At 44.3% G+C, this 26,288-nt stretch overlaps 1 protein-coding gene across 4 annotated transcripts; it reads right to left on the reverse strand.

Moving 5' to 3' along the window:
* Positions 1 to 1,110: 1,110 nt before the first annotated feature.
* On the reverse strand, positions 1,111 to 24,743 carry HDDC2 (HD domain containing 2). Of its 4 annotated transcripts, XM_045865488.3 has the most exons (7): positions 24,331 to 24,465; positions 23,496 to 23,644; positions 22,963 to 23,084; positions 21,037 to 21,139; positions 16,945 to 17,013; positions 5,327 to 5,465; positions 1,111 to 1,472 (listed from the first exon to the last, which is right to left on the reverse strand). In XM_045865488.3, exons 2-7 carry the CDS (start codon positions 23,544 to 23,546, stop codon positions 1,375 to 1,377), a joined length of 582 nt encoding a protein of 193 aa, XP_045721444.1. In that variant the 5' UTR covers positions 23,547 to 23,644; positions 24,331 to 24,465; the 3' UTR covers positions 1,111 to 1,374. The 4 variants fall into 4 exon arrangements, with proteins under 4 accessions (XP_045721444.1, XP_045721445.1, XP_045721443.1 ...); XM_045865489.2 differs by lacking the exon at positions 23,496 to 23,644 and having other exon boundaries at positions 5,331 to 5,465; positions 24,331 to 24,490; XM_045865487.2 differs by lacking the exon at positions 23,496 to 23,644 and having other exon boundaries at positions 24,331 to 24,490.
* Positions 24,744 to 26,288: the final 1,545 nt, after the last annotated feature.

Below are 26,288 nucleotides of genomic sequence, written 5' to 3' on the forward strand. Positions count from 1 at the left end.
TTAGAACTAAGTGTGAACTTGGTAGGTAGATGGAAAACTGAGACGATGACCAGTAGGTGACCAGTAGCATTAAGTCTGACCCAGTAGAGGCTCCCTAGTCTATGAATTTATGAAAATTACAGCAGGCAAAACATCCCAAGTAAAGCTTCAGGGCCACAGAAAATCTTCTGGTTAGAAATATTTGAATTTTTATCTGCAATTATTTTATGGGTGTATGTTCATGCCAGGAGAAAAAAAAATCCAAAATCCTGATAAGATGCAACAGTATGTTGAAGCCAAGCAGCATTGCTCTTTTCAGTGCAGAGTAGCTATATGTACACGTGTGTTGCTTCTGAAGAGATCATGCACTTTGCTTCCGGCAGATTGGGTATCCATGGATACTGCAAAGAGTTTCCAAAGAAACGCTGCCTAGAATATTCTCACCACGCCAGACTAGCAGGCCCTCACATGGAAACTGACACTTGAATTAAAGGGATAGGCATCATTGCTTCACACCAAAATACTGGGCAGGTTTGCATGGATAGTCTTCTTTGCCTCACCATTCAGTGGTTGTGCATCACTTAAAGGCAAGCAGGGTAGGTTACTTATCCAATGAAAGGAAATGAGGGGGAGAAACTGGATCTGTGTTCCCTACATAAGGTGCAGCGACCCCAGTAATACTCTTCTGATTACAGATTTCTTACCCGGCGATCAATGTTCTTATAAATCAAGGTCTGAATATTTATACATCAGACAGGGAAAAATTACACAGAGGCAGACAAGTGGCACTTGACATTGTGTGCCTGAATTTATCCCCAAATGACCAAATGGATTAGGGGGAGAGGCAGAACCTGTTAACAGGTTTACAAGTCTATGACCAAGGGTCTAAAGCAGGTCACAGTGAAATGAACAATGGGGCTCCACAGAGTGAACGTCTGAACAAAGCAGCATTTCGTAAATTCATTGTGATACATTCTTTTTCTGGATCCTTATCACTAAGTCAGCTGAAGAATCTGTTCTTAAAAGTCATCATAACTTAATTTTCCATCAATCCATGAATCGGGCCTTCAGGGTTATGGGTTATTAGTTTAGAATAAAATGATTTAAAATCTCCAATAAATACGCCAAAGCTTAAGGTTTTAAAAATTTATTTATTTAGTTCATACAGAGCTCCCCCCCGCTGCCCCCAGCCTTCATCCAGGGCATTTTCAGGACCACATCCTGTTCCTTAGCTTCTTTTATTATCCAGATTGTATCACACGTTTCTTACTGGAGTCCAGGCAATGGAAAATAAACAGACTCACATCCGGGGAATCAACACAGCAACAGTGGCAAAACACACCACCACGAAAGGGCAAAACACAATGTCACAGGAGTGCAGCAACAGAGGACACGTCAGGAGCTCAGCTCACTGGTGGGAGCTGCTATGTTGGCGTTTCTTTCTGCCTCAAGTTCAGAAACAAGCTGGACTATCTCAGGGTGACTGAATTTTCCTGCAAGGCAAGAAGACCGGAAAAAGATACTGACAAGAGAATCCATCAATGTCTCCAGCTTGATCCCAGGCTTGTCAGGGGCTCGACTCTGAGATTCACTCCAACGCAGAAGAACACAACTCCAGGTCCTGGGGAGGGGACCACTTGGAGATCATGCTCCGTCTCCCCAGATGCCACCGAGCACTAGGGATGAGGATCGGACAAAGAACTGTCCCATTAGACAGAGCTAGGGGAGACCGCACCAGGCGGCCTCTGAATGCTTCTACCCGGAACCACAAAGAAACTCAGGACAGCACCCAGAGAACTGAAAGCAATCCCTGCCCGTTCGGAAACTGCAAAGGATGGGGGAACAAAGCACCTACATACAGAAAGACTAGTAGGAAGGCAGAAGGTCTAGGCTGTCCCACGATGCAAACGTTCCTCTTGTAAACACTTCTACACCATACCCCACTGATCTGTGCTGTCTTCCCTGCTCCTCAGCCCTCCCAGATTTCTGTCCTGGGCAGCAACCAACCTACAAGCTATCTTAGGTTCAAAGTGGCTGGCACATGGGAATATTACACCCACCCTCCTTCCCTGTATTTTCGTTTTTTGGTTTTGGTTTTTGCTTTGCCAGTACCTTTTGTTGTTTACTGTTCATTCCACATTTAACTCTGTTCCATTTATTCCCTATTCTCAACCTCTTCTTTGAACGTTCCCTTCACTTTCTTGTGCTGATGTCTGGCTCGTCCTGAGGATATGGCTTTCCCTGCAGCCTTGTCACACAGTGGCCGTTTCCTCTCTCACATGGCTTTTGTCACTGGGCTTGGGTCTGTCCTCTATGTTCCCCTTGCCTCCAGGCCACTCTCTGCCCCACTATGTAAAGCTCATGCAATTACTGCCATTCCATCAAAATGGCCCTTATTGAGGACACACCAATTAGCTCCACATTGCTGAATCCGATGGCTCCTCCTTCCCTCTTGAAACACTTTCTTCCCTTCACTTTTGGGACCCCTGATTTTCTCCTCTGAAACCTATTTTTCCCCCATCTTCTCCATCTAGTGGCAACTCCATTCTTCTATAGTTGCTCAGACCAAAATCCTTGGACTTCTCTCATAAACACCGCCACACAAATCTTGTCGACCTTTATATTCAGAATATATCCAGAATCTGACCACCCCTTCCTTTTTCTACCACTACCTCCTGGCTCAAACCACTAGAAGACTGCAATAGCCCCCAGTCGGTCTCCCTGCTTCCAGCCCAAGTGACCCTTTCAAAACATAAGTCAGATCATGCTCGTCCTGCAGTCCACCTTCTCCAAGGGGCCCCCATCTCACTTAGAGCCCACGCTAACCACCAATACTGGCCGGCGGGCCTCAGCCCACTTCTCTGGCCTCACCTGCAACCCTCTCCTCTCATCTACCCCCACAAGCCACGCTGGCCTCCACGCTGTTCCTCGAACACATAGAGTTTCAAAAAGAAAAGAGAAAAAGCCTTAAGTGGTGACTGAATTAGAGAAATAAAAATGTGTTATCAAACTAAAGCCTTTATGTCCCCTTCAAAATCCTCATAAGGGGGGCACCTGGCTCTCAGTCGGCAGAGCATGCGACTCTTGATCTCAGGGTCACGAGTTCGAGCCCCATGCTGGGGGTACAGATTACTAAAAAGAAAAATCCTCATAAGGTCACAATGTACATCTTCACCTCTCCCTAACTAAACTTGTTTTTTCCTTCAAGCATTATTGGGATAAGTAAGAAACCACGCCTTATATCAGTTACATTACTTACAATTATTAATTTTTTAATAGAGTGGTGCATCAGAGTGGAAAGTAAAGTGAATTTTAACCTAAACTCAGCTGAGGAAGCACTATCCTCTTTCTCAGCTCCAGTGTCTTCCTCAATAAAATGTGGAGTTTAAACCAGATGACCCTCCTACCTCCAATTTTTTGATTCTACTAGGAGTCTCATGTTTCATTTTCTATTTTTCACTGTGAATGTATCAAAATAGAAAATGATAGCGTTAAAATGCAAAGCACCACACAAACATGACTTGTATTTCAGTTACATTATTGGCAAAATATGCTATCTTGGAACCCAGTCATTGCTTAGAATAGGTTTGCAAACCTTTGCTGTAAAGAGTAACACAGTAAATACTTCAGGCTTTGTGAACTATGTGGTCTCTGTTGCCAGCTACTCAATTCTGCTCAATTCTGCTACTGGGGTGTAAAAGCTGTAAGACAATACATAGAGAACAAGTGTGGCTGTTTCCATAAAACTTTATTTATATGAACAAGCAACAGTCCAAACTTGGCCCATGAGCCATAGTTTGCTGATCCCTAGTTTAGACTGCTATTCTATTTAACTGAACTCAAACATTTCTGAGCACCACCTGTAACAAAAACAGATGAGACGAACCTGGTCTTGGCCCTCAAACAGTTTACTATGGGGTAGAGTGAGCAACTGGGGGTTTGGGAAGAGACTCAACAAGAAACATCACTAAAGAGAATGCAAGTCAGACTGTCACAACACTGTGGAAAGCTCTAGACCAAATGCAGATTGAGCAAAAAGAAGGGAACGCCTAATTCTGACAGGGATCAGAAAAGGAGACCAGGGAGAGGAGTGGCCTCAGACTGCACAGCTGTTGAGCACAGAAGTTTTGAAAATGAAGATGTGATAATACCTATGTCTACAAAGGAGGAAAACACTGAGTCCTGCAGGATGAGCTCGTGAGCCTGGCTGGCGGAGTTAGGAAGTAATGACAAGAATCCAATACAGAAATAAGGAGGGCCTTGTCTGACGCAGAGGAAGTGGGGCTGGAAAAGAGGGAAGGAGAGTCGAATCAACCTCATGATGATGCACATCATATCCTGGAGCACAGCCTGTGAGCTGGGAGCCACGTGACGTGTCGAAAAGTCCCCAACGGGCCATCTCTAGCAGTGCTCTCAGGGGAGACGGGGGCTGAGCTGAGCCTGAGGAACTCCGGGGGACGAGAGACGGAGCTGTGCTCCACGGAAGCCCCACGAACCCCAGCCAGTACTCCTACAGGCTCTGAGCTTCACCAGAAATTGTATCACAATGAAGACAGTGAAGGCTTATTGCCCGGTATGATGCTAAGCACTTCACACGAACTAATCCGCTAGATCTTGAAATACCTCTATAAAGTAGATTCTATAATTATCCTTATTTTAAAGATTTTTTTTTAAAGTAATCTCTATACCCAACATGGGGCTCAAACTTACAACCCTGAGATCGAGAGCTGCTTGCTCCACCGACTGACCCTGACAGGTGTCCCTATAATTATCCTTATTTTAATAATACGGAAACTAAGGTCCAGAGCTAGGTTAAGTAATCTGCTGGAGGTTACATGGGTTATATGGGGCAGAACTAGAACCAGTTGAATGCCAGGTCCGTGCCATGAAGCACTATAATGACAATGGTGACTTCACGGTTTGGGGTTTTCTACTTTCAACATCTCTTTTTCTACCTCCATCTTCTATGACTTTACTTCTATAAAGCACTTCCAGATTATAAGGCACTTTCACAGACATGCTCTCTTTTGAATCTCAAAACCCACCTGTGACTCAAGTAGGGTAAGCTTTATGCTTTCTATTTCTCGGGGAGGGCAGAGAGAGGCCAGGGCAGGCACTGCCCGGGGCACAGAGCCAGCTGTGACTGTGACCCTGGCCTGCCGCTCAGAGCAAAGGGCAGCAATGCTCTCACGCGCCAGGCTGCCCCTCACCAGGAAGCCCACCAATTCCCTGTGGAAGGAAGCGTCATTAGAAGGTCACAACAGCGGATCCCACGAACGCGACGCCAGTCACTACGCTAGGAGGAAGCCCAACTAAAACGGTGTTTCCTGAGGACAGCGCCGAGTACCTGCCGTGGAATCATAGAAGTCCTGCAGCCTCCCAGGTTTGCTCTCCAGGTTCTCATACTCGGAGGCCTGAAGAATCATCTCACATCGGTCCAGCTGCTTCACAAACCTGGCTTCTGCACTTGACTGGGTCTCATACTCCTAAGGACGAAAGCAGCACCATGAGAACCAGACTCGCAGCTAAAAGGACGCTCTGTACTGGCCACCGCTCCCGACCACGCGCAAGCCCCTCACAGAGCCGCGGCCTCCGACACTTGGCCGCTTGCTCTCAGCCCCCCGGGCAAGAAGGGTGCGCTCGCCATTCTGCGTCCTCCGCCAGATGCCTCCCAAGTCTCTTCTGTTCGCATCGACACTCCGGGCCTCCTTCTCCCCGGCTGGTACCGTGTCTTCAGGATCATTATTCCTTCATCCACCGCAGTGGTGGAGCTCTTTTTAACTTCAAGCTAATATTTCATGGCATGCTTCTCAAATTATTTCCCTCCCCACTTAAAAACGGTCAAGCTTCCTTTTCAAGGGCATTTCTAGCTTTCTTATGGAATTTTGGCTGTCCCTTTACAATGGAAATCTCTGTCCTTGCTTTCCAAACAGGTCCCCCTGGGGTGTGACTCCAGAGGACACGGGCAGGATCTGCGGGTTCTTCACACGTCCTGGTGACAAGGTGGTGCTGAAGGCAGTGGTTGGGGAGCAGCTTTTTTGTCTTTCCTCTGCCTTCTGGTCCTGCCCTCCTCAGTGCAAACCTGAGACTAGCGGCTCCGGGAGGGCTGCTTCGTAGAGCATGACACATGTCACACAACCCCAAGTCCCAATTAATACTAGATAGAATCGTTTTTCTATTAAGACCAAAGTGTTCCCAACTGGTTTCCCTGCAAAGTGCTCATTTGTAATTCCACCCCAGATGTGTCTGGATAATGAACCTGTCAGGCTTTCTTGGCAGGGTGATGTGATGTGACTCACTTAAGGTTTCTCGGTTTTTATTAGATGCCTTATTCTTATGAAGGCAGCTATTTGGATTTTGATAGAGCTGACAATTGTACAGGGAAATCGTTTTAATATGAAACCAAATACATTTTGTTTTATTTCAAAGGCACTTAAAAATAATTATTTAAATGCTTATTCACATTTATAATTATATATTTACATTTAATAATTCAAGTTCATTATTCAACAAAAAAAGAAGTCGAATATACTCAAGGCATGGCAGTTCAGGATTTTTCTCTATTGAAAGTAAGAAAAAAAGATTTCGAGACGATTAGAAAATGACCACCCACTGTATAACAAATTCTGGTGAAATTACATGTTTCTTTTAAAAATATAAATTGTTGGGTTTTTCCTCAAAAAGTAATGGTACAGGCATTTCCCAATTTCATTTTCCAACAATGAGGCAGGGCAAGGAGAACAGTGAGGCCAAGAAAGCTCTAGAAGTAAGAAGACGCCATGGCATCTTTGGGGAACTTACTGCAGGCAGTTTCTCATGACAGGATGCAGAATTAATTGCAGGAGGAAGAGGAGAGAGAAGAGGCTGAAGGGGGAGGAAGGGTCAGCTCCTGAAAGGCCTTGTGGTTTGTGATAAAGGGGTTTCAGCTTATCCTGTAGCTACTGGACATCACTGAAAGGGTTCAGGCCAGAAGGGTCATGATCAGACATTGTAGAAAGATCATCTTACCCTCACTGTGGAAAATGGCTAGACTAGAGGCAGAGAAATCAGGCTCTGAGACTTGGTAACACCAGCAGAGCAGCTAGGAGAATCTGGTCTGGCCTAATCTCGTGGCAACGAAGATGGAACAAGTGGGCAAATTTGAGAAATACTAAGGGTGAAGAAGTGAACCAAAATGTGGATGTGAACGAAAGGAAAAGCTAAAAATGACTCCTTAGTTTCTGGCATGGGTAACTCAAGAGGGAGCAAAGGGGAGAAACAGGCCCAAAAACTGACAGAGCAAAGAAACAGCAAAACCAAAACCTAATGAATATTTATAACAAAACTACGGAACATAACATTACCATGAATCACAAAATATACATTAAGTGGGGACAAATCACTTCCAGGCATGAGCCCTGCTTTCCATCAGCAGGAGCAACAGGGCATCTGATGGACCTGAGAATAGGAGAACCTCAGCTCCAGGAGCAGCTGACGCAAGCCCAGCCCTGGTGAATTCGCCAGTCTGACCTGCTGGGGCTCGCTCCAGACCAGGGCTCCATAGAAAGAGAAACTGCTGGGGGTGGAATCAAAAGTGAGTGGCGTAAGGATAACAAGAAGAAGAAAAGAAAAAATCCAGATAAAAGTGGAGAAAGAGAACAAAGCCAGGGAATCTCTGAACGCAGGCCACCATATATTAAAACAAAACAAAACAGAGCAGATGAGGAAGCTCTGTGAAGTTCAAAAAAGTTATCTGGGGGCGCCTGGGAGAGCTGAAACCCGACTCTCGATTTCAGCTCAGGTCACTATCTCAGGGTCCTGTGATCGAGTCCCACATCCCATCCGGGTTCCACACTCAGTGGGGAGTCTGCTTGAGATCCTCTCTCCCTCTCCCTCTGCCCCTTTCTCCCCTCTCAAATTAATAAATACATTTTTTTTTTAAGTTATCTGAACCAAGTTTCCTTCCAAAAGTTTGGGAAAACTAATTGTGTATCAAAATGAGCAACAGAAAAAGCACAGAGATGAGATCCCATACAAGCCTACCAGAAGATAAAAAGAACAAGGAGCAAAATGACATCTCTACAGATAATTCACATCAGAAAGACATCCTTAATTTTTTTTAAAAGGATCAAATCTATAAGAAACTACTTGAAAAAGAACTAAAAGATGCTAAAGAAATGTTAAGACATGAAAGAACCATATAAAAAGCATTAGAGATAAAAGAAAAAGTCATTTTTGCAGTGAAGGCTAAGCAAATAGAAACACAGGGATATTTAAACATGATAAATAATACCTCAAGAGAAATAGAAATTGAAAAGGAAGTTAGGTTTAAAAGTCAAAAAGAAATGAAGAGGATGTAAAGGATCTGAGGGAAGGTGACAAATATTAAAGACAGGCAAAGAAGAACCAACATTACAGGTATGTAGGTGTTTTGGAGGAAAAAAGGAAACCAAAGTAAAAGATAAACTATATTCAAAAAATTTTTCTTGAAATTAATTTTTTTTAATTTGAAAGTATATGTTGAAAACACACACTAAGTAGCTAAGGATATTAACCCAGAAGGACCAACACCAAGACACATTCAAATAAAATTACCATATATATTTTTAAAAAATCCTTTGGACACCTATGCAGAAACAACACTGGACATGTAAGGAAAATAAAATTATTATTAGACTTTGCTTTATGACCAAAGAGAATGGGAGTAATGTATTTAAGATATTCAAGGAAAGAAACTGGGAGCCAAGGATTTTATAAAACTGACCTTCCAGTATAAAGAACAGAGAGGCAAGTTTAAAGCATATTGTTCCTGTGAGCCCTTCTTGAAGAACCTACAAGAGAACAAGTTTCAGACAGCCAAAATGACCAGGACAAAATGACATAAGGATGGGTAGTGAGCATCAACAGGTACTTGCAGAACTAAGATTCAGCGAGGTGTAAGAACAATATGTTATGGTTAATGTAATGTAATGGTAATGTAACAGTCTAGAGTACAATCTAGGTAGAGTACAACCATAAAAAAAATACAGGAAGAACGGAGACAGCATAGGCAAGACAATTTTTTAAACTGTTTTCAGTAATCAGAATTGATGATGGTGGTATATACAATTGTTACTCTGAGACGGGTACATGTGTAGAGAAGGATAAAGCCTATATAATCAGGATTCCTTGTGTGGAAGAAAGGATAACATAGAAGAGGTTAAAACATACCATACAAGAGGTTAAGTAAAAACCGTGCAGTACTGTATTTGAATTGGAAATATCACCATGAACCCACGAGGAATACACACATGTATATCCTAACTCTGTCCGTTAAAAAGCATAAGAACAATAACCCACTCAGTAGCAGCAAGCACCCCACTGCACATATTGTGGTCTTGAAATAATGCTGCCTATTGAAACAAAAAAACAAAACAGGAGGTCTGGCTGAAGCATGTTCAAGATGAATAAGGCTGGATTACTCTGTCTTTCCTGCTATCAAGGAAGCGACCAAAGTCAAGTTTCTATCCCACCTTTCCTATATGGACTGCAACCAAAGAGGAGATGAGGAAGAAGCCTCTGCTTATACAATTATTTCAGCCACTAAATGAAAACAAGACAAAAACATTAGTATATTACAATTCTCAGTGCATCAAGAAAACATTATGTGCCTCAGGATAAAGAATCCAACACCATCTACAGTTTTGCCAAAAAGATCCAACGTGAGTCTGATCCAGGCTCTGGATTCAGAGGCCAATCTGCAGAAAATAAAACAGAGGAACAGAACTGCATCATGAGTGTGCAAAACCCAGACTATGGAAAACTCTGTAAGCCAAATGGTCTGGATTCTTCAACAGATAACTTGAAAGAAAAGAAAGAGATGGGGTGGGGTCAGAGGGGAGGGGCAACTGTAGATTAAAGGAGATTTAAAAGATATATTAAAGCTTTAAAAAAATGGACAGGATTAAACTACAATTTGGGATGACCCCTTGGGTGATAAATCCATGAAGAAATTCAGGTGATCCCTGTGAAAATCAGGGCAGTGGTTACTTTTGGAGGGAGTGGTTGGGCTTGCTCTGGGCACAAGAAAGGGCTTCTACAGGGGAGTGGCACAGTTCCAAATCTTTTTGTTTTTTAAGATTTTATTCATTTATTTGACAGTGAGAGAGAGAGCACCACAGGGAGAGCAGGAGAGGGAGAAGCAGGCTTCCCGCAGAGCTAGGGAGCCTGATGCGGGGCTCGATCCCAGGACCCCGGGATCATGACCTGAACCGCAAGCAGATGCTTAACAACTGAGCCACCAGGCACCCGGGCACAGTTCCAAGTCTTGATGTAGGTGGTAGTTACAAGGAATGTTATCCTTCCAGTACCTCATTATGCTATACACAGGTGTTTGTGTCCTTTTCTGTGTTTTACTTTTCAATAAAATGGTTTTACAAATAATAAAAATGGCTGAAGAAAATGAGGATGCCATGAACCGGTTGAGCAGGATATTTAGGTGGAGCTGCCCATTAGGCTGCTGGATTTGTAAGTCTGGAGCTTAGGAGGAAGATTTTCAGGAGAACACTCGGAATAATCAAGATGTGACCACTGAAGCCTGGGAGGAGTGTGTAGAAAGGAGAAGGCCAAGGACACAGCCCTGGGAAGGGACCACCGGCTCTGACCAAGTCCGCCAAGGAAGAGGAACCCCTGAACAAACTCAGAAAGAAGAGCCCGGAAGGTACAAAGAAAATCAGGAGGGAGCAATGTCACAGACCTGAGGGAGGAGAGAACTTCACCAAGGCGAGGCAACATCTTGCGAGCGGCCCGGGGGTCAGGGGGCCCCCAGGCAGAGAAGGGCTTGCCAGATGGGCCGCACAGAGGCAGTCTGTGACCCCGGCAAGAGCCGCATATGCGGGACTGAGTCACACGGCGGGCTGGGGGCAGTGGAGACAATGCCTATCTATCTGGTGGCAAAGGGAAGTAGGGAAATGTGGTGTCCAGGGAAGTTTATTTCAAAATAGGGTATGGAAACATTATTTACAAGGCTTACAAACAAGCTGAAAAAAGCTCCCATCTGGAAGCATTTCTTTTCTCATTGAAGGAGGCAAGATTACTTGCTGTCACGGTGGGGGAGGAGAGGCAAAGCAGGTGGGCGAAGAGAGGGATGGACAGGTGACATGGGGCCAAAGACGGAGAGGCTGCGTGGTGCCTCCCGAGGAAGCGCTGCAGCCCTGAGGCTCAGCAGAGCCTGGAGGCCTGGATGGGGAGTGAGTGACTCCATTCCCTAAAGTGGCGACAGGAGGGTCCCTGCATCAGCACTCTGCAGCCTCCAGGTAGGACCGGGGAAGCCAAATTATCGAAATGACTCGGACTGGGGTTCTGTGGAGCAACAGAAGAACAAGGAGTTCAAGCAGGAAAGAGATACAGTCTGGGTCCTAAAAGGGAAGAGAAAGGAAGGAAGGGACAGGGAAGCCACAAATCTCCTCCCTCTTCCTTGGGGACCGGTTGGCCCAACTGAAGCGTTATGGGAAGTTTCTCTCTTGCATCTTCCACTTTCCCACCTCCTAGTGACTCCCCCTTGGGGACCCAGGATCCGCATGTTGCTCTGCATCAGACTCCCCAATAAAATACTGCACCTGAACTACAAAGTGTCCTTTGTAGGGAGACTTTTTTTAAAGGGTACCTGTTCACCCACTGTATCTCCAACTGACTGAACTTCGGGCAACGTGGAGAAAATTCGGGGTGGGATACAATCCCGGGGCAGGTAGGTATGCCAGGCATCCTGGATGAGGAGCAACTCCTGCTTTGTCTGGGGACTCATGGCATATTTCTTTAAAGTGAAAGGCAGGTGGTGGGGTGAACATCTTTCTGTGATACTTTGAGAAAAATGAAAATGTTTTCTCTTGACTTGCTGATATTTGATTTCACACTTCTATGACAAAGATAAATTATAATCAAGGATGTTTAATTGCATTAAATAGACATGACCCTCTGGGCTGAAAGCTATTTATAGTGGTGAACAGCTATGATTAACATTTCAGCAATCAATCAACTAGCATTTCCTATGTAACTGGTACTAGTCTAAGTTCCCCAGTTACAGAATGACCGTATTTTCTTAAACCAAAATCAGAGCATAGAGACTGGAGAAGGGGAAAGATAGAGCTTACCATGCGTCAGGCAGTATTCCAAGTCCTTTCATATATTAATTAATTTGATTGCTATACAACCTATAAAATAGGTATACTATTACTGTTGCCATTTTATAAATGAGGATATTGAGCACAGAGATGTTCAGTAAGTTGCCCAAGATCACACTGGTAGTAAACAGAGTATCTGAACCCTGGAAATTGGACACTGAAGTCCAAGTACTAATGTTGGACATGAATTATAAAAATGCTTAAGTTAATATGAGAGTCTATATATTGGGTTGAATAGTGTTCTCCAAAAATTCATGTCTACCTGGAATCTATGAATGGGATCTTGTAAGATCTCTGCAGATGTAATCAAATTAAGATAAAGTCATACTGGATTCGGATGCACCCTAATCCAATGACTGGTGTCCTTATAAGAAGAGGGAAATTTGAATATCAGATACAGACACAGGGAGAACACCACTGACTATGGAGGCCCAGACTGGAGCAATGTGTCTTTAAGGAAAGGAATGCCAAAGCTAGAAGAGGCATCTATCAGAGGGGTTCCCCGGGTGGCTAAATGGGTTAAGCGTCCAACTCTTGATTTCAGCTGAAGTCATATCTCATGGGTTGTGAGATCAAGTCCTGAGTCAGGCTCCTCATTGAGCATGGAGCCTATTTAAGATTCTCTCTCCCTCTGCCCCTCCCCACCCCACTCACAAACGCTCTCTCTCTCTTAAAAATAAATACATAAATAAATAAGTAGAAATAAAAATAGAAGAGGCATCTACGAGAAGCCAGGCAGAGGCAAGAAAGGATCCTTCCCTGGAGCCTTTAGAGGATGGCCCTGCCAACACCTTGATTTTGGACTTCTAGTCTCCAGAACTGTGAGACAATAATTTTCTATTGTTTAAAGCCATCCAAATTTCTGGTAATTGTTACAGCAGTCCTAGAGAGTCTCTTACTACAAATAAGTAACTGGTATGGTGTCCTAAATATGATAAAACTGTAAGTGCTTGTTCAATTAACCACCACACTGCATCATGATATAAAGAAAATGTTGAAAATGTTGAACGAGGAGGCAGGCTTTGTCACCTGCTACCTAAGAGACCCCTGGACATGGGTTTTCCTCTAGTTTTATAGAATTCTAACAGACACAGTAAAGAATCAAAGAGACAGAATACAGAGATAATTAAAAAATAGGTAAGAATATTAAAGTAGCCACTACATAGTACCAAAGGTATTAGAGAGAGGAAAAAGAGAGATAGAGAATGAATTAGTTTTCTAGGGCTGCTATAAAAAGAACCACATACTGGGGCTTAAGCAACAGAAATTTATTGTCTCATAACTCTGGAGGCTAAGGTCGGAAATCAAAGTGTTGGCAGGACTGGTTCTTTCCAAGGGCTGTGAGGAAGAATCTGCCCTCCTCCTTGGCTTATAGAAGGACTCCCTCATGTTCACATGGTGCTCCCCCAATATGTCTCTGTGTCCAATTTCCCCTTTTTATAAGGACACCAGTCGTATTGGATTAGGACCCAAACTAATGACCCCATTTTAACTTGACTGCCTCTGTAAAAATTCTAACTCCAAAAAATTTTTTAGATCCTATCTCAAAAAAAAAGAAAAAATTCTCCAATTATCATTTCCTCATTGGAGAACACTTGAAATGATATAGTTATATTTCAAGATGAACAATAAAAATTTGAAATATAATTATTTAAAAAAACCTCCTTCACAGTATCAATAAAAAGCCCTGTCAATTCATTCAACAAATATTTATTGTCTACATCGTATATTATATTTTACTAGGTATTGAGAATAAACTATTGAATGGAGAAGAAAAAAAAAATCCTATCTTCTAATTAGGTCTTATTCGGAGGTACATGTGAATTTTAGGGGTACACAATCCATCCATATGATGGAGAGAAGAGGGGAGAGGAATATCTTCTTCTGAGGTACCACGCCCAGAGCTAGGCTTTTTTGTCAGATGATTCTGTGGGCTGTGAGAAACATGTATTGTGGAAAGTGATACTCCAGGTTCCTGAAATTTAGGCTTTAACAGGAATAGGATGGGGAGAAATGGTCAAAGAAATTAGGGATAATTCTAATGTTTAACACTCTCTTTACAAAATAATATTAGATATTAGAGATGTCCATTTTCCTGCTCTGTTTTCATGATTTCTAAATAAACCTAAATATACCTGTGCCCACTCGCATCGGGACCCACATACACATGCACACTCTTCCGTGGAGAGTAAACACTGGGACTTCTATTTATGCTCAGTCTGTACCTCCGGGCCCTGGTGACCTTACCCTCTTGACCTGAGGCAGCTACTTCATTCATAGGGGTGTACGAATTGGTTAAGGAGAGTTTAAGAGCCATGAATACTATTCTCTGTTGAATGAATTTCTGTAATTCTGTCTGAAAAATGTGTTGCTGCTTATTTATATGGTCCTCATTTTGCCCCCTCTGGCTCTTAATAGAAAAACAAGCTCCCAACCCTTCTAGAGCATGCAAAGATGACGTTCATGTCAGAAAGCAAAAAAGCTCACAATTTCTCTCCTCCGCATCAATCAACATCCCACGGTCTCACCAACAAAGTAATTTAATTCCTTGCTATTTTCTTTTAAGCTCTTGGCTGGCCCGGCAGCAACAATTCTCAAGGAGGACTGTCACATTCCAAGTGGCCAACTGTGTACCTGGCCTGAGATCTTCTTTAACAAGCTTAATTAATTCAACCAGTGACTTTAACAAGATCATAAAACTGTCACTAGTTTTGGGGGTTATCAAGTCACTTAATGCTCTGTATTTTAAATTTTTTCCAAATCCAAAGTCTTTTTGGAAGCTACTTAATTAAATTAAAGGAGATTTTGCAGTAAATTTAAAGTAAATTAATTTTTGTCATTAAAGTAAATTTTGCAGGAAGCTTTTTTTAGCCAGTTGCTGATGGCTAACTGCGAAAATAATTTAACAGATACTGCCACTCTGTTTACAATAATTAGGAGACACAAGGGTACCAATTCTTATAAAAGGTTTTCAAATTCTGGGAGTCTTCACTTCTTAGAGACATGGGATTAGTTTCATAAGCTCAGGGCCATTTTTTTTTTTCTTTCTATATATGAAATGCAACCCAACTCCATTCTATTATTCCTCAATTCATAGTGTTCCAGAAGTTCACTTGCAAGTACATACTTTGGCACAAGGGACTCTTTTCCCTGAAGCAATTCTGTTATACCTAGTAACAGACGCCACCTGAGCCAGCCTCCAGCTAGATACCATGCATATTTTGCCAGATTTAATTTTCACAATTATTTGGCAAGGCAGGCATTAATAGGCCACAGTCTTTTACCTTAAAACCTGTTTCAGTTTTCGGCATATTTTTAATTTAGAAAATAATATGGTATGGATAGTACATATTACAGAAAACCCCGAGTGGAGTCTAGGGCAGGCTCGGTTGCCAAACAGATGAATATTTCTACATCAAAGCATACTGATTTTCACACCAAGGCCGGGGGTGGGGGGTGGCCCGGGTGTGGGGACTCTATAAACAGCCTCATGTTGATTCAGGTTAAGATTTTACTGTGTGAGGTCAAGTTGGATCAGGTTCGTTTTTTTTTTTAACTGGCTCCTGAATTCTGTAGATTTCCTCATTGTGGCTAAGGGCATGCGGAGCTGTATTCTCACGTTCTAGGAGAAATAGGCCCATGAGAGCCAAGCCACTCAGCCGAAGTAGGTGGGATCCAAATCCAGGTCTCTCCAGCGGCAAGCCCTGCCCTCTGCGTCACAGCCTACAGCCTCACAAGGGAAGGATGCTTATGTCATCCCCTAAACCAACTAAACCATAGCAATGACAGCCTGCCACAGACTCTAACCACGGAGTAAAATGGCATTCTTAGGAGAAACATCTATCCAGGGTTCAACAGCGACACTTCCCAACTTGCCCCCCGTCTTCCCAAGTCAAGGAAAGAGCTGATCCAGCGTGCTAGGCCCTTGGCAAGGGAACTCTGCCAGCTCTGAGGCTCGGGGGCGAGCCAGGCAGGGTGGAGGCCTGAAGATGTGAAGGGAAAGGTGAAAGATCAGCCTCTGAAGGCAGGAGCGGCGAGCAGGGCTTTAAAGGAGCCGGGAGGAGTGAGAGTATGAGGTAGTGATGTCCAAGGGTAAGGAGGGGGGCTAAGGACTCAAGCAAGCAATGGCCAGTGTGGACTGGAGGGAAGTGAGAAACTGCAGTAGACAAGGGTCTGTTTGCTGTTGTTTTTCCTCCACAAATGAAAACCAGTGCTAGGAGGAGGGGAGCAATGGGAGCACAATGGCTTTCTTTGCTCTTTCCACTCTTCCTGCCCTTTCCGTCCAGCCAACCCCTATGCCGTCAAGCACTGGAGGGGAGTGAGCACCCACAGGGCCGCGCTCTGCCCTGGGCATCATGGCAGCACTTCACTTGGACCTGACTCAGAACTAAACAACCCTTCAAGGTTTCACAGATGGGCAACAGACTCAGAGAGGAGAATATGCCCAAGGTCAGAGCCAGGAAGTGGTGAGGGCCAATGTTCTTTCCAAGGACCAGAAATGGGTGGGTGGGTGTGGGGTTGGCAGGCGGGGGGGCGGGGGGGGCGGAATGGGAGGGGAATGAGAGCAATGCAACAGGAAATCCAGGGGGCTCTGAGTCAAGATCTGTACCAGGCATTATGGCGTCAAGGGAAATGGGGAAATTGGAGAGAAGAAAAGTTTCTATTAGCCACGAGAAATTCCTGCAGCAGCCAGGAGGTAAGAAACAGACACAAACCAGAAAGTAAGTTAGAGACAGCTTGTGATGATCATCTAAGTCAACTAAAACACTGACGAGCCACATAAATTCCATCACAATACACTTAAAAGCAACGTATCATATATACTTACTTCCCAAAGTTCATAAAGTTCCTTTCTGAGATCCTCTGGGAGGAGCTGGGTTAGCTGCTTCATAGCTTCCTGAAATATCAAACCATTATTTTAATCATGATCACATTTATCTAGTTAACAACTCAACTACAAAAGCCGAATAATGGGCTCAAACTCTCACAAATAGCTCCCCAAAGGGCAGCGGAATATTGGACAATATTTACGGCTTACAAGGAGGGCAGTTGTGAACATTAAAGAAACGTGTGTATTTATTCATATGGGCTTCGCTGAGCATATGTTTTGTGGTCTGCAGCACAGCAGACACCAAAAGGACAAGGAGGAGGGTGTGGGATGGTTACAGAGATATCAGAAGTGAGGCCAAGGATTTTACATCTTACGGATGAATCGCAAGATGCCCACGTAAATTTCAAGCATAAACATACTAAAGTTCAAAACAAACCTGAGAACAAGAACAGGAAAGTAACACTGAATTACAAAGCTCAAAGAAATTGTTTGTATACTATTATATTCACGTTCTATTGTTAATACTTTTATTGCATAACACAAAGCACTACACAAATGGGCAGTTATTGTCATTAACATAAAGGAAATGACACAAGAGTATTTTGTAGGCTCACACATAGCCTGAAAGGGGATATTAAGAGATAATTAGCAGGACGCCTGGGTGGCTCAGTCAGTTAAGTGTCTGCCTTCAGCTCAGGTCATGATCCCAGGGTCCTGGGATCGAGCCCCGCATCGGGCTCCCTGCTCCGCAGGAAGCCTGCTTCTCCCTCTCCCACTCCGCCTGCTTGTGTTCCCTCTCTCGCTGTGTCTCTGTCAAATAAATAAATAAAATCTTTAAAAAAACAAAAAACCAAAACCAATAACAAATATGTTGTTGCTCTCTTCTTGAAACTTTAACAACGATTTTCTGGATCTATACTCCTTGATATCATTTGTTATTATACAGTCAGACTGCACTTTCGAGACCTCCGAGGTAGTCGATATTCCTTGTTTGGCAACACGCACCACAGAATTGTGCCTACCTTTTTAAATGAACCCTCCGAAAATGACTTCGCTCAACTCCGGGGTAGCTGGCTGCGTATGCCAGACTTGCCCTCCCCGTGGTGAGCCCTGCCACTCCCACTTCTAGAAGGAGTTTCGCCTTGTCCACACACAGTTAGGGTGATAATTTTCCTAGCTTCTTCCCGTTAGCAAAGCATGCCAAGAATTTGCCAAAAGTCCTGAGCTGAATAAGCTTTCAGCAAATGTCTTGGGTCACTTTTGTGTCAAGCACCCAGAAAGCATCCTGCATCCTTCAGACACCATTGGTGGGGCTAAGCAGCGAAGGAGTTAACTGCAAACTATAGATTCAAATGGGGTTTGGGACCTGACTCACCTATGACTGGCTGTGGAACCCTGAGCAAGGTACTTAACCTCTTTGTCCTTCAGGTTTCGCATCTGTAAAATGGGGTGAAAAATGGCATGCATCTACCTAAAGGGCTGTCGTGAGGATGAAACAGGTAATACAGACAAAGCCTGTGGTATCTGGCACATAATCAGCACTCTATAAAATGTTCACTATGTTTTTCAGTTTCTCTATTTTGCCATGTTCACTCCCATAATAAAGCTTGGTTCTTCTCCTTTTAACCTCTTGGTTCTTCAGCAACTTTTAGCAACTTTAACCCTGGCAGATACATACCTACCATGATTCTGCCTTCTGACTTCATGTTTCTCTCTTCAAAAAGCAATATAACCTGCTATTGCTATATTCCAGCCTCAAGTTCCATCCTATGGGTTCCTGATGATCCCTATGAGGCACTCGGGTTATAATATAAAGTTTGTTTTATCTTGTTTAGGAAGGGGATCAGACAACAAGTATTGCTTTTGGCCCTAAATTTTTTCTTCCATGTCCTCATTTTCCCTTTCATCTTAATACCTGCTCCCCTCCAAAACAATCAGCCTTCCAAGTTCACCAAGTATTTTCCCTCCCTCCTACTTCAGCGTAAGCCTTCCTGATGCAGTTGGCTAGCCTCTGGGCAAATCATGCTGCCTGACTCTCATTATGTGCATTCCACCTTGAGCCAAGAAACCCTCATTTAATTATCTTAATGCATGGTTCAGACATCCAAATCTTACTCATAAACACCATCTGCATAAAGAATTGTTCACCTTCCAGATCTTTCTCTCTGTTCCCAAATCCTAACCAGCAGCAGGAAGAGGCAATGGACTACCAGCCCTCTTCCAAGCCTTTGGTTTCTTGTCTAAGAACCTGCGGTTCTTCAAGATGCTTTCCCTGGCCTTCCTGATCATGGCCTTGAGTCCCCTGGGAAACACACGAGTGGGGAGCCGCCAGGAGGTATAACGAGGCCGGAAAAATTCCCATCATTGCCAGGATAGGGCGTCCAGGAGGGCAGAAGCACTCTCTCTGTTCATGCCGCACCAGGCCCCTCCATGAAGTGTCACCGGCCAGGCCTCACTTCTGTCAAAACAGTAGCGGGTCTTCTCTCATCTCCAGTGGCTGGAGAACCTGCCCATGGACTCTTTTTTTCTCCAAAAGACTCTGACTTGCTCCTCTGTGGAGGAAGCCTCAAGTTCATTATGTACCTTCATGGGGACAGTTTGTCTTTTCTCCCTGCTCTGTGTCACTTTACGGTCTCTGAGGACCCTCTGGTACTTCAGTGTACCATTTCTCCTCCACAATGTCCACACTGACCCTTGAATAAAACTACCCTACATCCTGAAATGAGCTGTATAATTAGGGCGTCTTTTTCCCCATCCCTTTCCTCTATGTCCTGTCATCGTTCGACATCCTCTGGTTCAGGGCTAATTCCTTTCTGCCACTTGGTATCTTGAACTAATTGCTTTCTTTTCATATTAATTCTGCCCATCAATCCAGGAACTCTTTACTCACAACAGTCTAGACTCCTATAGAGAAACAATGTCTCAGCCTTCTCCCTTTTTATAGGCTGTCATGATGCTGAGCTATATTCTGGATCTGGATTTTGGCAGGAAGAACTCTTTCCTTACACAATTTTCCTTGTTCCCATAATGTCAGAATTCCTGAATTGGTATTCCTTGTGGAGCTTCTTGCCTCTGGGGTGATAAAAATACAGCTGGCTACTGAACTCCAGTCTCCCCCAGCTCTGAGAACAACTATTCAAGCTCACCTGCCCTGTTAAAGAATTTTGATGAAGGATCCATCCACTTAGCAATTTAGGACCAATCTCCTATAATAAAAGTAGCTTGCAATAATCCCCAAATTAAGAACCAGCTATTCAACATTAAAAAAACAAAAACAAAACAAAACAAAAACAAAAACACAAAACCTTCCTGGATTTTCCGACCTCTGCCTCAAATATGTCTTTCTCCTTGGCCCTGGGCTCTGGATTTAGAGCCCAAATTGATATCGATTTAATATTTTTTTGATGTTCATTTCTTACTATTACAAATATTTTTTGTTACTTCTAACCAATAAATTAAAGGACTAATTGAAAATTCGCAAGTAATTATAATAATGATTAGACTTGTGATTTACAGAACTTTCTTCCAAAGAGCTTAACCAGGATGAGAATTCCTTCCAGTTCTAGCTACTTCCCTCATTCTAATGAAAGCCATACTATCTATGTCCACCTACTAATGAGAACAGAAACCCAACAGTTTCCTGTCCCTGTGTTAGACAAGGCTGGGAGCAGGCATGTACTCCTGATCTCGTGTTAAACAAGGTTGAGACCAACCAACACCAGTGTGCTACTTACGCCAGGAAGACATCCTTGCTTCTGGAAGTTAAGACCATCAACCACCCAAGTAGAGTAAGCACTAACAGCTTACTCCTCAAGACTCTCGTTAAGACTCTGCCTCACCAGTCCTGCCAATCCAAGGCTTTTCTGTCCTACACTCTGTGCAATCTAACTAGCGGTCCGTCTCATAAGATCCATCTAACCATCCTCCAGCCCAGGCCCTTAAACTCTATAAACATCCTCTCCAGATTTCCCCTGCCTGAGACACTGCTCAAACTCTGCCAAGGTGCTCTCTCTTACCGCCACGGGTCCAATAAACTTAGCTTTGCTTCAGCAACAGGTATCTCTGGTGGAGTCAAGAATTAACACTGACCTCTTCTCGCCTATGTTTTTCTTCTTTGGGGATGTTATCTGCTGGTGCTATGTCCCCAACGATGCATTCTGCCATATCATGAACCAGGGCTAGGCGTACACATCTGACCAGGTGAGAAATGGTGAATAATGACACAAAATTAGATTCACTATAAGTTCTTTCTCTAGACTATTTTGAAGATGCATTTTTTTTTCTTCCACCCTCACAGGGTATGTTAATGCAGTATTTTCTAAAGTAATTATATTCTACTAGCCCACAACAGTCTGATTCAAAACTTCTAGTGAATACTCAACACAATAATACATGAATGCAGGGGAAATTGTTAGCATGGATTTTTTTTTTTTTTTTTAATGGCTGGTTTTTCAAATATCACTTGAAAAGTTTGATAACTTCAGATGACAAAGCCAGGAGGAGATGATCCGGTTACAGAATTTACTTACTGATAAAAAAATTCAGAAACAATCATTTCCCCAATATACTAGTTAGATGTCAAAAATGAGCCCCTCATGGAGAAATGGGTGGAGTAGGACAGATCTGGGTCCAAATCCAGCAACCATTTATTAGCTGTGTGACCTTTGCCAAGTTACTTAATTTCTTTAAATGCTCGATTCTGTCAGCCTTCATTTTGTCACCTGTAAAAAAGGGACAGTAATACATCTTAAGATTGGTATAAAAACTAAATTTGATCATGTGTGTTCCTGGCACATGTTGATCATTAAGCAAATGGCCATGATTATCAGTAATAATGATTAGTGATGAGGATAATCACTGTCAAAATAATGGAGGCAGGTCATGATATAAACGCCCCTGTTCCACGTGCCTACTATTTCCAAGGCAGCACAAGGCCTAACAACCTCCTCACAGGTGTCCCACCTGCAGCCTGTCTCTGTCATCTAGTTCAAATCTCCAACTACTCTTAGGTTTGTTATCTCTATTCCCCACCACGTTTGTCTTGTACTTTTTGCCAAAAATCCCACTTCCACACCATCTACAAAGTAACAGGGCTCCTCAACTCTAATGAACCTTTGCTACAAATCGATTTACATATCATTTCCAAAATAGACTTTCATTTCCTACCATCGGGGCTTTGGTTATACCCTCCTCTCTGCACACTATGCCTTCTGCTTCTCTACCCTGTCAACTCCTCAGATTCATTCCACCCTCCTCCATTAAGATCACCCAAGAACACGTGATCTCTTCTATTAGAATACCTTGCTAGTTTTTCCTTAAACTTTTTATGTATTTATCTATTTTTAAAGTAATCCCTAAACCCAGCGTGGGGCTCAAACTCATGACCCCAAGATCAAGAGTCGTGCTCTACCGGCTGAGCCAGCCAGGTGCCCCAACCTTGCTAATTTTTGAATATAACTAATTTGGGGCTTTTTATAGAAGCCAGTTGGGACCTGTGTCATCCATGGGAGATTTACTTACTGTCTTAATATTGTTCGGAAACTCTGTCCTGTGCTCAAAAAGCATTTTAGACACTTACTGACTGAAGGACAGGATACCTCTTTCTCAGCTACATCTTGCAAATACCCCTCCAAAAAGTCACCCCACAAACAGGTGCTAGTATTCATGAAAGGGGCTAGATTAAAGCACACAGCATCCTAATACAATGACAGAATTTTACACATACCACACCTCACTGTCAAGGCCCTGGAAATCCTAATATCACACTTACGTCTTCTCGAGACCACGGCAAGCTCTATCACTTGCCAAGAGAAAGCCCAGAATGCAGTTTACAATTGAAGAAATCACACACGAAATTCCCCTTCCTACAGCCTGAACCTGTATGGTCTGCCGCAAATAATTTCTCTTGACAGATCAACTAACCTGCAAGAATTAGATAGAGCCGTGAGTCATGAGAAGCGGTGCATACCCACAGGCCAGAGATGCTAACAAGCGTCAGAGTTCACATCAGCTTACCGGTCCTTGTTGAGATGGTCGTCTCTGGTGACCAGAGCCATAACTGCCATCCTGTACATGTGATCTGATACACTCTCTGGCCTCTCCACATTTCTGTATACCCAGCCAGTCCGGGGGACTCTCTGATGAAAATGAAGAAGAGAAAGAAGCTTATAAAAATAAATATTTAAACTACCTGCAATGCTCTTCAAGGAAGTCCAAGAAATAGGGTATAGAAGCAGGGTCATGGTTTCAGAAAGTGTTACCAAAAAAAATGCTTAACTAACCAAGTGATCAACATCTGGAATCAAATAAACCAGTGGGGTCAGAGAATAAGAAAGAAGGAGAAATAATTCACAGGTATACAATGCAAGAGTCCAACAGTCAAGTTACTCTGCATTACTAAGGTGTAAATTACGGAACATATACGAGCCCTTTAGACATAAAGATAAAACTGTAAAGTATTGTGTTTTTCCTAACTACAAGAGTTGGGACTTTTTGCCTTCAAACAACCCCATTCAACACGCGCAGAAAACACCGGTGAAAGCTCTGACCTTGAACAAGTGATAGACTTCCCAATTTGGAAGCAGAAAGGAGGAAGGCATTTCTAGTTGGTCCTGCTACCACCAGTCATGTTCTGCCTTTTGTTCAGATCAGGATGTGATCGTGTGAGACTGCATTTTCTCCCCAGGAGTCTGCACTTCTAAAGAATTGTATCAACAGTTGCAATACGGCAGGACACAGATAATCCGCTTTTAACTTGTAGAAATTCTGCAAAATCACCAATTATGGGTAGAGGAGGCTAGCATGGAAAGGAAGGCCGCACAGGATACAACTCCAGTGTGCACTATGTAAAATCTTCTGTTAAAAAAAAAAAGTCTTATTTCCAGAAGTAGCTAAGAGGCAGATTTAAGGCACCCCACTTAAAATCTGCCGGACTGCCGGATTCTGCTCTTCCCGCCCGCGGCTCAGAGGCCCAGCAGAGGGGTCGTGAGCCCCAGGGGTACTCAGGACAGAAGCAGGCCAGCACGGGGGGTCCCACCCATCGCCGCGCTGGCTGCTCTCCAGAAACCTCGCGAACGGCTGCCCAGGCCGGCCCCCGCCTCGCACCAGCCTCGCCTCCCCGCAAGGATTCCTGCGGCTCAGGCTCTACCGAGCCTGGGGTGGCCCGGCGCCCCGCCGCGCTTCCTCCGCCCACCGTGCAGACGCGCCCCCCCCCGCCGTCTTGGGGAGCTTCTGGGCCCACCCCTGCGAGGCGGGGAGGCCGGAGGGAGGGAGCGCGAAGGCCCCAGCCCCCGCGAGCCGAAGCTCCGGGGCGCCGCGGCCACCCCCGCCTCTCCCCGCGCGCCGCCCGCCCGGCCCCAAACGGCCCGGCCGGCGCCCGCTCACCTTGAGCTGCCCCACCAGCCGCAGGAACTGCAGCAGGTTCCGGGCCCCGCGGCCCGAAAGGGCCGCAGCGGACACCGAAGCCATGCGGCCACGGGCCCCGCAGGTCGGAGCGGGCCGCGCGGCCGCCTCCTGAAGCTCCTCCCCCTCCTCCGCCTCCTTCCTCCCCCTGCACCCTCTCCTCTGCTTCCTCCCTCCCCTCCTCCCTCCTCCCCGTCCTCTTCCCTCCCCACCCTTCTCTTTCCCTCCAGACTCCTTCCCTCCCTCCCTCCTCCGCCACTTCCTCACCGGGTTTTCCCAGACCCTTGTGGGAAAGAAGTGTTACCCCTTCCTGGCCTTGCTGGCTGCCCCCCAGGCATTGCACCGTCCCTGGCCGACCGAACTTTGGCTTGTTTGCTCATCTCCACTCAACCGCACGCCATCAAACTTTTAACGGGATTGCAGTTGGGTAGGGGGGAGGCGGAGGGTGGTGTGCCTTTGGAGGAGGCGGAGGGTTCTGCAGGATTGGCCGAAAATCTTGCCTTTGAGCGACTCCGCGTCTGATTGGGGGAAGAAATAAAGAACTCTACTCCAAGGTGGGCAGTCGATGTACATTTTAACCGAGGCACAGGAAAGTAATTTAGGAGAGACAAAAGCACTGAGAGAATTTGGGGCTAGCCATAAACGGCTCCGGAGTGAAAGCAATCCCATGGTGAAATCACAGCCTCCCTTACATCTCAAGCGCTGAAGAATCCCCTTACTCCAAAAAGCTGGTCAGGGTCTGTCTCAACCATCTGTCTTCATTAAATCATCGTCTTCTTCTTTTTTTTTTTTTTTTAACATATAATGTATTATTTGTTTCAGAGGTATAGGTCCGTGATTGAACAGTCTTACACGATATACGCAAACAATGAATCATGGAACACTACATCATGAACTAATGATGTATGGTGATTAACATAACATAATAAAAAAATAAAAATAAAAAAATAAATCAACAACCAACATCACCAGTTTTTAAAGGCATTTAGCGGACATGCATACAGAAGGACTCAGGGAGAGAGGGTAATGTTGAGAATAGACTCTATGGGGCAGGGAGGAAGTAGAGAGATCATTTAGGAGACTATTGAAATAATTCTCTGGGGAGATGATTCGGGTTTGGTCCAGAGTGGTGGTAGTGCAGGTGGTGAGTGGTGGTTAATTTTGTATACACCTTGAAGGTAGGACTAATAAGAGTTGTGACAGATTGAACATGGAGTATGAGAGAAAGAGAGGGATGACTCCACAAAATTGGGCCTAGCTGGGAGGATGGAGTTGCTATTTAGTGAGCTGGAGAAATTGCAAGAAGAGTAAGTTGTGGGGAATCAAAAGTTTGGTGATTGGGGTCACTCAACATTCAGAGTTTGGAAGTCGGAGAAGTAGTCAGTGAGGTAGGCAGAGGACTAAGGGACATCTGTGTTCTAGGAGCCCAATGAAGAAATTACTTCAAGAAGGAAGGAATGTGGCTGCTGTGTGTTAGTTTGTTATGATTTTCAAATCAACTTGTTTATAACAAAAAGAAAATTGTTTTTAAGAGTAAAGTTGTTTTGATCAAGAATGAAATAAGCTGTGACAGGATATTGTCATCTCATCTATTGTTGTTTATAAGCGTTCTGGAGCTTAGCTGCTGAGGGGCTGCACTGGGGGCTTATCAGTAAAAACATACCAAGAAGCAACTATGGCAGGTGGACATTTAGACTATAAACACCGGGAGTTTGTAAGGACTATCTGAGAGTGGTCTGAGCAAGCTGATTCTCTTTGCTAATCTCAATAGCTCTTAAAAGACCTTGGGGCAATTAACTCCTGCTACTCTAAAGACAATTCTGACCTTCAGCGGCAAAAGCCATTCAGTAGCAAAACCTAAGCAGGGGCAGGCCAAGGAGATCTTCTTGCCCATCAACAGGGCCACCATCGTTCCCTAGCAACGTGCTCTAGCAACCAGG

Source organism: Mirounga angustirostris, unplaced genomic scaffold, assembly GCF_029215605.1.
Source record: "Mirounga angustirostris isolate CCGP_5_RB_7025 unplaced genomic scaffold, mMirAng1.0.hap1 SCAF_8, whole genome shotgun sequence".
In the NCBI taxonomy this organism is placed as follows: domain Eukaryota; kingdom Metazoa; phylum Chordata; class Mammalia; order Carnivora; family Phocidae; genus Mirounga; species Mirounga angustirostris.